At 38.8% G+C, this 15,164-nt stretch overlaps 1 protein-coding gene across 2 annotated transcripts in view; it reads right to left on the minus strand.

Annotated features, from left to right (window-relative positions):
- LOC126482325 (conserved oligomeric Golgi complex subunit 6) overlaps window positions 1-15,164 on the minus strand; it is a 120,581-nt gene that overhangs the window by 99,453 nt on the left and 5,964 nt on the right. For both annotated transcript variants that reach the window (XM_050106371.1, XM_050106372.1), the window contains exon 2: window positions 12,177-12,340. In XM_050106371.1, the coding sequence (XP_049962328.1) occupies window positions 12,177-12,340 (164 nt within the window). The remainder of the gene's footprint in view (window positions 1-12,176; window positions 12,341-15,164) is intronic.

A 15,164-nucleotide genomic window follows, 5' to 3' on the forward strand; every position in this document is an offset into this window, starting at 1 on the left:
CAAATATCTCCATATGCCACATAAAATCCCATAGGGAATAGCTATTTCTATGTTACAACAATTCGCAATTTTTGCAGAATGACCAAGTGCAGCTGAAAAGATGAGACGAAGATGGCAGAAAATGAAAGATGAAGGCAGGTACGAAGAGTATAAAATATCAAACACAAGGAAACTACACAAAAATTCAGGAAAAAGAAGCAGGAACAGGAAAACTGTTTTAGTAAAAGAGAACAAGAAAAGATTGCTGCAGACAGGAAACGGAATGTTAAAGAAAGCATTGCCAAGTACAGGAAGTGGCTAAAGGAAGCTCCTTCAGCTACACCAAGTAGTTCTGTCTCTCCACCATATAAAAATAGGTCTTCATTGGGAAAAGCTGTATCAAAAGTGAAACACATACTTCTAGCATCACCCATAAAACAAAAATGTGCTATTAGAAGGTTGTATCATACATATGTTGAACCTTTAGTAGTAGAAAGAGTCTCTAAACAAAAAGTAAGTGATGAAATAAGCAGCACAGTGACCAAATTCTATGAAAGGGATGACATTAGCGGACAGGCCCCTGGACGCAAAGACATTGTGACTGTAAAAGATGAGAAAGGTAAGGTAAGTTGCAAGTATGACACTTTATGTTTTCTTTGAAAGAAGCCCATGTAATGTTTTGCAAAGTGACCGGTAAAAGCAAATTCGCAGAATTAAGACCCAAACATGTCACGCTTGCCAATAAACTTCCACACAACATGTGTGTCTGCAGATATCACAAGAATTTCATCTGTGCTTTTAACTCTCTTCATAGCATAGTACCTCAAACAACTAAGTACACCAGTAACTGGACAGAATTTTTTCTATGTGCAGAGCCTACAGCCAATTGTTGGTTGGGAAAGTGCATGAAATGTAAAGATTTATTGACAGTTAAACTTCTTGATTTATGTACTGGTGTACAAGAGTAGGGTGTGAAATGGTATTTGTGGCAGGAGAGTAATGGCAGAATTTTTAAAGCAGAGGAAGAAGGTACATTATAGAATCTTATTGATCATATTCTTACCATAGGACCTAAATTTTTAGAGCACTGCTACTTTAAGAGAGAACAATCAAAGAACTATCAGAGTGATAAGGAATCACTGTCTTCTGTGATGCTAACTGCCATGATGCAAATTGATTTTTCTGAAAATTTTACATGTGTAAGTCAAGATGAAATCACATTGGCAGCAGAATCAAATTAGTATTTTTACTGCCATTATTTGGCATTCAGGTACTTCTCACCCCTATGTGTTGGTATCTGATAATCTGGACCACACACAAATAACACTATCGTTCTCTATGTTGATAGACTCCTTGAAGAACTACCAAAAAATATTAGAGAGTTTACAATCTGGTCAGATGGCCCTGCTTCCCAGTTTAAAAACAGATATATTGCACAGGCTATAAAAGTTCTAAGTAAGAGTCATGCCAAAAGAATTACATGGAAGTACTTTGCAGCTTCTTATGGGAAGGGGCCAGTGGATGGAATTGGTGGGGCTGTCAAACGCAAAGTTTGGTCTCTTGTGAAAAGCCAGAAATGTGTTGTAAACAATGCAATAGATTTTGTAAAAGCATTGTTGAGTTCTTCTTCTAACACGAGAGCAATTCTTATGGGTGAAGAAGACTTTAGCTAAAGAAGCAAAAAACTACATCTCTCGGCCTTAATCAAGAACTGCAAGCCTTTCTTGAACATTTCTAAAATTCATCACTTGGAACTCTATAATAATGAAGTTGTGGGACACACCACTTCATCAGCTGCAGAGGAAAACACTAAAAGAACAGAAAAATCACTAGATATACAAGTAGATGACTGGGTGGTGGTAAAATATGACAATTCACATTTTCCTGGTAATGTTACTAAAATTGAAAACGGTGAGTTTAAAGTTGATGTTATGATGAAAGATGGCAAGTTTTGGAAGTGGCCTGAAATTGAAGATGAGATATACTACACTAAAGACAAGGTTGTCAGAAAAGTTAACCCTCCATGTGTTGTAAATTCCCATGGTAATTTCAAGTTTGACTGTGATCTGTGACAATGAAACTTGAGTTACCGTATGTTGTAACGTGAGTTACCGTATGTTGTAACGCGAGTTACCGGATGTTGTAACGCGAGTTACCGGATGTTGTAACGCGAGTTACCGGATGTTGTAACGCGAGTTACCGGATGTTGTAACGCGAGTTACCGGATGTTGTAACGCGAGTTACCGGATGTTGTAACGCGAGTTACCGGATGTTGTAACGTGAGTTACCGGATGTTGTAACGTGAGTTACCGGATGTTGTAACGTGAGTTACCGGATGTTGTAACGTGAGTTACCGGATGTTGTAACGTGAGTTACCGGATGTTGTAACGTGAGTTACCGGATGTTGTAACGTGAGTTACCGGATGTTGTAACGTGAGTTACCGGATGTTGTAACGTGAGTTACCGGATGTTGTAACGTGAGTTACCTGTTCATTATGTTTTAATATTTATTCTATTGGAGATTAAATGTTTGGAACTTTGTTAAAGTACTTATCAGATCTGATGTTCACATAAAACAGAGTAGACTGTTTATTTTCTTTATCATATGCAAAAGCCATTTCTTGGAAATGTAACGTCAGTTACCAACAATAATTATAAGATTTGGTTTTATAAATATAGTAATGTAACAATTATTGTGATGAAGGTTTATAGAGCATTCTGTATAAACTCTGTTTTGAGGCATATAAATTGTTCAATAGAAACATTTTCTTCTGTTAGTTGTCCAAAACTTATAATATAAACATCAATATGTAACGTGAGTTACTATGGAATGACCCACCAACAGACTGAGATGCATATTGCCGAGAGAGGGGTGGGAAGACAAGTCTGTACCAGGCCACTCTCATTAGTACATCTCGCGGGCCCTCACGTGACAATTTGCAGCCCTCTGATTTGTTACTGGAGGGTAATTTGGAAGTGTACCTCCATCAGCAATGACTAAACAAGACTTCACTCCATCAACATTACCGACTATAAGAATGGTGTGCATGTGAATAAGGCATGGGTTGGCAGATGTATCTGGTACCATACCAGTCCGAGACTGGTCATGACTCTTCAGTAAAATGCAGTTACTCTGTACAGAGTATAAAAACAGAAAAACAAAAATTGAAATATTGTATGAAAAATTAAGTTGCTTCCATTCAGCCTATTAGCCAACCATGTATATTTCCATACTTTTCCATAGGAGCAGTTTACTTCCTTTCGAGACTGCAAATAAAATGGTTGAACTATTCAAATGATTGGAATGATTAAATATATGGAAAGTGCTCCCTTGGTGTTTACTAAAAAACATTATAATTTCTGAAGTTAGAAAACAAGGGGCAAGGGTACAAAGTTAGTAATTCTATCTTCTTTACAAGTAATATTACAATAAATTTTGATATCTGAACTGGGCAATTTTAGTTAACAACAATGGTAATATGTGGTCAATTGAAGTGGTGTGCTGATGGATGGTGTGGTGGCATGGAGACGATCCCAGGTGTGGCAACATATTTCAAAATGTCTTTAGTTATGAGAGTCACCTAATGACTGCTGCTTGGGTACAGCTGGTTTTGGTGATTTGAATCGCTTAACAATATCCCGTGTTATATGTGATCCATATGGCCAGTCCACAGAAAACAAGAGTTGATGGGACAGATATGAAACTGGGTATAATCAATCCATGCATGTATTCTTGTGTATTCCAATTGGCGATGTGCACAGAGGGATGATTAAGAGTAATTTGGCCTTGCTCTGGAACTAATAATTTATCAATTGATTGCAGAAGGCAAGCTTTTGTTTATTAGGTAGCGTAGGCAAGCTGTCGATTATGGCAGCACAAAAGGCATTTCAGGCAAATACAGAAGAAAAGATTTAAAATTTTTATTATGTATGTAAGTAAAATGAACCTAATAGTGGGTGTGGAAGAATTGTTGAATAGAAGTCTGCTGTCAGTTAAAGTAACTTGATAATTTTGAGAGAAATGTACGATTATAGCAGAAAGCGTAACCACAGTAGGTTATGGTACCAAGTACAGTATACTATTCCGAATCGGTACGAACCAGTGTTCTCAAGTGGCCCACAGAAGCAGCCGGTGTGCACACTTGTCACTATAAGAAAACAATATTCTAATTTGAGCCCTGTGCCTACTAAACACTTTGACAGGCCTTCCCCTCATCCTACCTTTTAAAATGACATTAGCCACCTCATACGCATTTCCATATTGGACAGGATTAATTACTCTTGATGAGAGGAGAGGATAGCTGGCGAGGCCTGCTCCACTAATGTTTTCCCACAGTGGAGCTGCATTTTCGAAAATAATTATAACAGTCTAGATCGCAAGGCACATTTGCTAAAAGGTGACCAGTTTCAATCATCACATGATTGTCTTCAGACCTACAGCTGTAATGTAATAAAATTAGCTATAACCTTACAAAACATAGATATACCCATTTTAATGAACAATGGTTGTTTAGGAAGCAGGGACTGCTGAATGACGATAGTCAACTGCTGGAGAGAGCAGTGTAGCTATTTCTTAAATACTGGAGGCTCCACCTACAGCTGACAGCATGATGTGTTAGCCAATCAGGTATGATTCGAATTATGTACAAAAAGATGCACTTATTAATAAATAACACATCAAAATTATGTAAAATAATTTTATATTAAAGAAGAAACAGTTTGTTAACACAGCTATTGTCAAATAAATATACTAAAAGCTTCAAAAACGAAACAAATAAATATCACATTTGTTGTCTATAGGTTGCCCTCGAGAGGTATGCTGGAAAATAATTACGATGTTGTTGGTTTGTACGGAGATGATGGACGCCATACCAAAGATGTAGCATCAGGGAAATTTCTAAAGAGATGGCTGTGAATATCGATAGGTGATGTCCAGTAGATGACTTTCCATAGATATACGAAGCAGTTAGTTACTATGGAGACGGAGGATGCTGATAGGCGGTTTCCACTGAAGCAGCCATAAACATTGATAAATGAAGTAGATAATGCTCCAAAGATGCTGGCCCAGGATATAAATAAGCAGTAGCCTTAATGTACGAATCAATCTATATTAATACCTGTAGATTGTAATGTTGTAGCAAATAGTAACAAGAGTGGTATGAGAGGCTACCAACACTACAGGAAAAATATATGCCTATATTTCTAAAATAACCTGGTGAAATTGAGTGATGTCGAAAATAAATAAATTAAAATGATTTCTGGAAGAACAAATATAATGAAAAATGCGTTGCCATGACTGACCTAATATGCCAATTATTTTTAATTGTAATAACAATGTACTAAGATGTAAGAAAGTAACTTTGGTTTCTTCTAACATATTACGAAGTTTCTGTTTAGGTAGATTATGTAGAATTTTCAAATTGCTAGAAATGCAACCTTCAGAGTGATATTGTTCATCAAGACACTGTCCAAACAAGGATTTGATAAGTGCAGTACCAGTAGTATGCTATCTAAAATATATTAAAATGTTACAACCAGTTTTTCCAATATATTGCTTATTGCAGTCATTGCACTGTATTTTACAGATGTCAGAATTTTGATATTTATTAGATTCGCCAATAAAGTCCCATGTAAGTCATTTTAGTATATTTCCTATTGGAACTTGTAACAATGCTATTTGTTTGTTGTAATTTTTGACATAAAAAGCTGACTTGACTAGCACTACAGTTATTGACAACAGAAATTGTCTTGAAGTACCAGTTTCTTTTTGGACTGCATCAAGTTGAAGAGAGAATTTTAATAACCTATGTATCATTGTTTTGAAGGATGCTTTTATTTTCAGTAATATGACATGAAGTAGCATTAATTATTATATCTGTTGATGCTGGTTTTCTGCAAATAGCAAAACAGCGTTTTCTGTTTTGATCTGAAATTGTAAGCACTAGAAAATAGATATTCTTTTTATTTTCATGCTCTACTGTGAAAAAGTTTTGGAATTCACAGTGATCTTTGGTATGGTATCCATGATCTCCATAGAAATCAACAACATTGTTATTATTTTCCAGCGTGCCCCTAGAGGGCAGCCTATAGACAGCAAATGTGGTTAGTTTGTTTCCTTTTTAAAGTTTTTAGTATATTTCCTTACAATAGCTATGTTAACGAACTGTTTCTGCTTTAATGTAAAATTATTTTAGATAATTTTGACGTTTAATTTACTAATAAGTACATTTTTTGCACATAATTCTCTTGAATTATACCTGATTGGCTAACACCCACATCATGCTGTCAGCTGTAGGTGGAGCCTACAGTATTTAAGAAATAGCTGTACAGCTCTCTCCAGCCGTTTACTATCGTCATTCAGTGGTTCCTGCTCCATACACAACTGCTGTCCATCAGATGGGTATATCTACATTTTGTAATTTTATAGCTAATTTTAAATTCTTATAATGTATCCATTTAATTTATATCCTGTATTATATTACAGCCGTAGGTCTGATGATGATCATGTGGTTTGAAACAGGTCACCCTTCAATAAACATGCCTTGTGACCTATACTGTTATAATTACTTTCAAATATTATATTTGGATCACTGATATCTCCAGTTTCAAAAATCACCTGCATTTTGAAACTTCCTGGCAGATTAAAACTGTGTGCTGCACCAAGACTCGAACTCGGGACCTTTGCCTTTCGCGGGCAAGTGCTCTACCAACTGAGCTACCCAAGCACGACTCCCGCCCCATCCTCACAGATTTACTTCTGCCAGTACCTTGTCTACTACCTTCCAAACTTAACAGAAGCTCCCTGTGAACCCTACAGGCAAAGATCCGCAGTTCGAGTCTCGGTCCGGCACACAGTTTTAATCTGCCAGGAAGTTTCATATCAGTGCACTCCGCTGCAGAGTGAAAATTTCATTCTGGAAACATCCCCTAGGCTGTGGCTAAGCTATGTCTGCGCAATATTCTTTCTTTCAGGAGTGCTAGTTCTGCAGGGTTTGCAGGAGAGCTTCTGTAAAGTTTGGAAGGTAGGAGACAAGGTACTGGCAAAAGTAAAGCTGTGAGGAGAGGGGCGCGAGTCGTGCTTGGGTAGCTCAGTTGGTAGAGCACTTGCCCACGAAAGGTAAAGGTCCCGAGTTCGAGTCTCGGTCCAACACACAGTTGGAATCTGCCAGGAAGTTTCGTATCAGCGCACACTCCCCTGCAGAGTGAAAATTTTATTCTGACACCTGCATTTTGTGTGTTGTTTTGCAGAAAATTCCACTGTTGCTAATTCTGTGAGCAGCTGTTAAAAAAAAAAAATTAAAGAAAGAAACAAGCCGGAGGCATAATTACAGAAACCAGTACCCGTATGTGAGAAGTATTGACCCTGGCTCTTAAAGACACTTGTCCCACTGTTACACTAGGCAGTAAATGGCTGTCTCAAAAAACTCCCGAGGTTGTGATGTTAACCAGTTCTCCACATATAGGTGGACATCGTCATCTGAGGTGAATTGTTTGCCCCCCTTAGAGCCTTTTTAAGGGGACCAAAGACGGCGTAATCACAGGGAGAGAGGTCCGGACTATATGGAGGGTGGCCAAGAATGTCCCATTTGAATTTCTGCAAGAGTGCTGCGACTATGCTAGCTGTATGAGGCTTTGCATTGTTGTGGAGCAGAATGACCCCACGGGTGAGATTGCCTGATCGTTTTGATTTGATTGCTTGGCGAAGGGTGGTCAAGGTTTGTGAGTAATGCTGGGCATTCACTGTTGTCCCGTGCTGCAGGAAGTTGTGATGAAGCAAGCTGGGATATTTTTACTTCCCCTCTTGTTTTACCATCTGCCTCCTTAAATTAATTATTTTAATTTGAATTAATTACCACTAACATACACGAGTGTGATATGCGTTTTTACTTCCCCTCTTGTTTTACCATCTGCCTCCTTAAATTAATTATTTTAATTTGAACTAATTACCACTAACATACACGAGTGTGATATGCCTTTTCGTATAAGAGAAAGGTAGGCCCTCAGTTTTGAAGAATTGAGCACCAGATCTAGTTTTGTGCTTAGTTTTATGTATGTAATTGATTTTCTAATTTACTTTGACTATTCCTAGTTAGTGTCTCATTATACGGTGAAATCAGTAATTGTTTTGTAACTTAAATTCTACTGTTGATATATAAACAAATATAAAGTCTGTAATAACTGTAAACATTTGGAAGACGAAGTGCTAGTATTCTTAAAGAATCTATTTGGTTCTAGTTGGAAACATGTTAGCAAAACCAGCCCTTAATTAATTCCAAAGTAATTAACAGTTTTGTCAAAAGTATTGTTTGCACAACTATATTTGTTAATTTCATGATTTAAACAAATAATTTGGCCTAACTCTTGTAGTAGAAGAAAGTGTTAAAAAGAATAAATTTTTTGTTGTATTCAGTTAATTTAATGAGTTACGTTTTAATTGCCATTTCTGTAAATTTAACTTCGAACAATGTGTAATTTCAGTACCTATTATTGTGATGATATATAAGGGCCTGATTTTTGATCAAGAGACAGTCAGTCCACGACTGAGTTTCAGACGAGAAGCCTGTGTTGGTTAGAACAACAATGCATCAGCTTAACAGTGAAATAAGTGTTACAACAATAGGCCATGTGTTAAAGCAATGACTGTGTCTGTTCCATACGTACCTGATTATTCCAAAAGAACTGAATTATGTGGTTATGCTTTTACTGCTCGTAGATGTTCAACATTAAACTATTGTAGCAGTATGTGGGCATTTGCCTGCAAACTATTAATGAGGTTTATGGGAAGTTAGAACAATAGTGCACTGGCCACATAAAAACTGTTTATTACTGGGGGGTTGTGAAAAGTGAAAGTAAAAGACAGTGAAACTCAACTGTGCATCTATCGGCTACATTATTTAAAGTAGCCTATGTTCTATTTCCACAACCCACATTTCAACCAGTGTAGCAATGTAGTACATCGACGCTGGGGACAACATAACGAAATAAAGAAAGCAGGCAGAACCAATACAAAGTGAATCAGAAGGGGGCCATTTGGTCAAAGAAGAATGTTAGAATAACCTTTCCTTCACTCATGTGGATGGCCTTAGCTTTATTTGATGTGGTGATCCTGGATGCTTCCACTGGAGACTTTGTCGTTTTGATTATGGTAATGACACCATGACGCATCCCGAGCCCACCACTCGTGCCAGGAACGCATTCCCTTCCCGAGCATAGTGCTGCAGATGAGCAAGACAGTGGGCCATTAAACGTGCTTCCTGGTGTGGTTGAAGACTATGGAGCACCCATTGGGCACACACTTTGCACATGTGCAGTTGTTCCTTCACGATGGTGTGAACACTTCTGATGCTCAATCTAACCACGGTGGCTAAGGCTTTCACTGTCACTCGGTGGTCCTGGGTAACGAGTGCATCCACCAGGTGGGTGAGGTCATCGGTAAGGCAGTGTGGTGTTCCAGACAGTGCATCATCGGCTAATGACACCCGTCCTTCCCTGAAGCGCTTGTGTCACGCCTTGACCCTAGCAAGGGACAGGCAGTGTTTGTCGTACACTTGTGACATTTGTTGATGGATGTCCGTTCCTCCACCTACTTTCGCTGTCAGAAAACGAATAACACCTCTTTGCTCTTCTTTTTATGCCTCCACATCACAGTTTGCAATGCAGCTTGGATGATTGATGCATGCTGTTGCTAGCTGCTCTATATAGTCACGTAATGTGCAAGTGTGCCCTCTACGGACAGGCTGTCAACTTCCATGCTCTGGTCGGAACCACACCTCATTCCACACGCCACGATATTACTCTCCTGTCACAGGTTTGTGCACTCTAGCCTCCGGCTCATTTCTTTTTGAATGCCCCTTATAGTACAATATAGTGTCAATAATATTTGGTTGAATGATTAGGTTTTCCAAAATGTTTGCAGAGCATGCCATTTACAAAAACAGAGTGTGGTTCATTGCTTTGTGACGGAGCAGAAACAAACTGTCCTGCCTCCTCGCATCGCTTAGCTAACCTTAGAGCTTTGTGCAGTGAAGCATGTGAGGCCACCCTCTACATATCTATGGGTTTAGTCTGTGTATGAAGATGCTGACTCAATTGTCAGCTGATCCCAAGTAGCCTCCTATCTCAGTACATACGTGTGATAAGACGTGGCAAAATCTTCATTTGGCTTTTGCTATAGCGTAGATAAACAGTCTCTATAGTAATCGACTTCTCTTCTGAGTGAAGAGTGTTCTGCTAAACTGAGCACGAAGGCTTCAAATGTTTCTGCATCTCTTAATGCATCAGCAGATTCGACATAGGAGCATGTGTCACTCGAAAACTTTAACCTCGCTATGTCTTGCAGAAACCCATCTGCCAAAGAGCAATTACACCCTATGTCAAAGAGCAATTATGCTTTAAGTCTTTAACGCTGTACGAAAATAGTGACAATGTCATTCAGTTTTCCTGAAAAAGTAGGGATAAAAGTCACAGCAGGAAAGCTCTTTACAATGGTTGGTACAGATATTGCAGAACTAGCTGAAGAGGCCCCTGGGGAACTTTTAGTCTGGCTAGCTTTATGTCTGGTTTTGTGCCTTTGTTCCAATCTGTAACGCAATTCTTGTAAGTCCAGTTTCTGGAGGGCAAGTTTGTTACTTTGTTCATTTAAAGTATCAACAGGGTATGTGTTGAAACTTTTAGCAGAAGCTTCTGGCTTCTTTTGCAGCTAAGGACGTACGTCAGGCATTGTTACAAAATATGGGATTAACTGTTACTTACAGACCACAAAACTTCAGCAAAAATCATGGTACTCAAACAAAAGCCACACCCTAACCACAATGATGTCCAACAATGGCTTGCAGTGAAGCGGTGGAAAGTGCAAATACATATGGTCAGCAAGATTTACTTTAACTTTTGACGAAGAGAACAGCAACGCTGTTGATGCTTGACGCACTGCATCAGCATTGGTAGTTGACGATGGTGCACTAACAGCAGGTTCAACAGCCAGGACTCTCATAGATTTGGTCATAATACAGTGTCTGGTGTTGACCCATGGCAATGGTTCCAACTGTCTTTGATTTCAGGCATGGTAGCTGCGGCACTGGCTTGGGTGGAAATGGCATATACAGCATGGCACTGTCTGGCTGACAAAAGAATCTGCTGGTGTGATAAAAGGGCTATCTGCGGCCAAAGGATGTTGCAACCTGCACACATCTTCATGCAGCACAGCATATATAGGTGCATCTAACTGCCACACAAAAGAGGAAAACATCTTGCAGCATAGTGTGGCCCAGCTTTCCACACTATCTACAGCAAGTAGGTGATGCTAAGGGCTCAACGATGTGAAATCAGCTCTCTCCGAGGGAGTTTCTAGTGCGGCAATCAACTGCCATGGAAAATACATTCTTATACCAGATCGAACAGTGCATTTGGATCCCACAGTCTGATACCAGATTGTCCAGCACTGGACAAGGGCAATGATACTGCAGGAAGTGGGCATCTTCTATGAGTGTATAAAATTACTAAATACGAATGGTAGGATACTTTTCAGATATTGGCTGTGTGCAACATTTATTCAGAAAAATCTTCCACTAGGGGTATGAAGTGAGACACCAGGGAGGCTGCCAACAGACTGTGAAGGGATGGGAAGGAATATCTGAGTAGGTCGAGGACTGAGTGCTAAGAGGGGCCAAGATCTGTCCCTGCTAACTCTCATCAGGCCGCCCTGCGGCCACCCGTTACCATTTACGGCTCTCTGATTTATTATTTGAGGGTACTTTGGAAGTGTACTGAAATCAGCAATGCCTCACCAATGCATTACCAAATCAGCATAACTGATTGTGAGAACGGTGAGCATGTGAACCAGGTGTGGGTTGGCAGTGTTATTCAGCAATGCACAAGCCAAATCCTTGTCATGACTCTTTAGTGTACTGCAAATACTCTGTACCAAGAACAAAAATTGAAAATCTAAATATTCTATTTAAAAATTAATCTCGTCTCATTCAGAATGCTGGTCCACCACATACAGAAAGTTGAGGCTAGGGGGGTTACGGGAACGAAGGATATATTGTAAAAAGACTTCCCACCTGCCCAACATTATTACTGGAACAAAAACTCAAGAAAAACACGTTAAAGAGATCTTAATCTAAATAGCTACATTTATATCTTTGGAGTATCATTACTTTTACAGTGAATAATTTGAGGTGAATACAGAACATGCTTACCTATCTGACTGCAATTTTGTAGTCTGGTCAATTAGCTGTTGGGTTCTTGTTTTGGTGGCTTTTAGACGGTCTGTCATGTTCTGAACGGCATCATTCATAGCCGAAACATCATTATGGATTGCATCTAATGCTTCTTTCACTTCCCTAAATGATGAAAGGAAGTCCTGTAAAAAAAAAAAAAAAAAAGAGGAACCCACATTCAGAAGCAAGTCAACAACTTGCGCTATTATTGAGAATTCTTTAACAAGTATGACACATATTCAACCTTCAGCTCTAAATATAGAAAACAGATGGAACTGCTTTTTGGTGTAAAGTGTTCATGAGACCTTTTTATGCAATGGTGGCAATCCAAACTGAAAACTTCACCCTTTCAAGCGACAAACAATTACAACAGATGAAATACGCAAAACAATTACTAACACCCTACTTTACTCCAGTCTCTCTAATACTAATCACCAAGTGCCAGTATTTTATTTTCATCTTTCTATCTGTTTATTTAGGGTTAAAGAGTATAAAGGTCCTAAGAAACACAAACTGAGCAAATGTTGCATAGATCATGTAGTTAGTACCCTGTCAAATACTTAATATTCATGATAAATATTATGATTTGGAAAATATCAACAGGACAAACATTAAACACTTTTACACAATTTAAAAATATATAAAAAATAATATTTATATAGCAATGTGCTGGCCATTTAGAGTTTTTAATGACTCATTATCTCTACTCATGAATTTCTCTATGATATAGAAGGAGTTCTTAAGGAGAAATATCTTTCTTCTACACTTGAAAACATTTTTGCAATCTATGAGATATTTTATATCCATGGGTAGATTGCTAAAGAGTTTTATAATTGCATCTTTCACCAATTTATGTTAGATTCACTAAAAGGGTAATGCAGATTATTTTTCCTTCTAGTGTTGTACTTTTGAATGTCTATTATTCTCAAACTTAAATGGATTCTTGATAACAAATTTTGTAAGAGAATAAATGTAGTCTACGCCCACGGTTAATATTCACAGCTGATTAATGAGGTACCTGTAAGCTGTACACATGTGAACTCCACCCATGATTATAATTACTTTCTTTTGTGTGGTGAATACTGTTTCCTCATGTGAGGAGTAACTGCAGAATATTATTCCATAAGACATCAATGTGCAAGATCTATATATTGTATGACATGCCAGCAGCATATATGCACAAATTGTCATTACAATGCAAAGGAATATATACACAAATATTTAAAATAATGAACTAGTAAATAGAATATTTCTTATACATGCAAATGGTCAATGTGATATGATTACAGGTACGTGACACGTATCATGCGAGACAAGAAGCTATTGGTTACACATTGATGTACAGGTCTTGGATCCACTTCATAACTTGAGGTATGGATTCGATGAAGCCCTCTTCTGATCCACTGAATTTCGTAGTAGAGTACACTCTTGTGATGTGGTCCAGAGTTTGTTCAGGTGCGCCACAGTGACAGCTTGGGTTATCTACGAATCCCCATTTATAGAAAGTGGTCTTGCCATCTAGTGTGGCCACTTCGGATACAGTTGAGCTTAACCCAGCCTTTCCTCGCAAAGTCAAACCCTTTTAGTGCTTTTGAGGGGTGAACTATAAAGTGATAATTACTGACTGAGTTCGTCCACTCCTTTTTCCAAGGATCTGTAAGGTTGAAGCTATCCTTTCCTCTTATGTAGTGGTTATTTCACATTGGGTTTCGGGTCTTCAATCAGTGATTTGGTAAATTTCTAATGACGTCTTGAATAGGTAGGTATTTTGTGTCATCTACTTGTGTTAATTTTTTCCCATTCTTTAACAGATATTTTTTGCCATTTAGTTTTGGCAGTGCTATGTTGAAGATGGCGGAGAGCCATGGTACTGGGGTAGATTTTAATGTCCCAGTGATAATACGCATGGTATTGTGGAGCTGCATATCTACCAGGTTGGTATGGTGACTTTTCTTTCAGACAGGAGCACAGTATTCTGCAGTGGTGTAGACTATTCATGTCGCTGCTGTTTGCACAGTTGATGCATCTGGACCCCCAGAACTACCCGCCAATTTCCTAGTAATATTATTCTGTGCTTTGAGCTTCTGACCAACATTTTTATGGTGTCCTTTGTAGGTCAGGATCCTGTCCAGTGTTACAACCAAATATTTAGAACGGAAGTTGTGTTTCGCCCTCTGTTGGTCATATAACATGGTCAGACTTTCTTTGGCGGCTTTATTGTCGAGGTGAAAAGCGCAGACTTCTGTCTTAGAAGGGTTTGGATGCAGATGCCACCTTATGTAGTATTTGTTAAGAACTTCAAGGTCACCTGTTAAAGTCTTTGCCCCTTGTTCAAGACATTTTCTTTGCAGTGCTATGGTCAGGTTGTCAGTGTATCTGAATTTTATGCTCACTGTGTTAGGCATATTGTTGATATAAAGGCTGAATAGTAGTGGTGCTAGAACTAAGCCTTGAGGTAGTCTATTCTTGATTTTTAAAAAAGTTAATTACGACCATTCCACTCGTCACTTTAAAGTGGCGACTGGTGAGCGTGTTCTTCAGAAGAGTCGTGAGCCGAAGGCATGGGATCGATTTCTTCGTTTCAGCATGAGCCCATCCAGCCAAACAGTATCGTAGGCAGCTGTTAAGTCTACGAATGCCACTGATGGTTTCAGTCCTCTTTGAAAGCCAGCTTCTATGTATGGTGTCAAAGCCAGTACTTGCTCGCAGCAGCTACGGTTATTGTGGAAGCCTACCTGGAATGGTGCTATCACTTCATCTACAGCCATATAGATACGGTTGTGTATGAGTCATTCCAGCAATTTGTAGCTTATGCTCAGTAATGCTACTGGGTGATAGCTTGCTGGATCTTTGGGTGATTTACCTGGTTTGAATACTGCTATAGTGTGAGCTACTTTAAACTGCTGTGGGATCATCCCGGTGTTGAGAAAGTTGTTGTGAAAATCTCTTAGCTAAGTGGTGCCGTTC

The sequence above is a fragment of the Schistocerca serialis genome, chromosome 5, assembly GCF_023864345.2.
Source record: "Schistocerca serialis cubense isolate TAMUIC-IGC-003099 chromosome 5, iqSchSeri2.2, whole genome shotgun sequence".
Lineage (NCBI taxonomy): Eukaryota > Metazoa > Arthropoda > Insecta > Orthoptera > Acrididae > Schistocerca > Schistocerca serialis.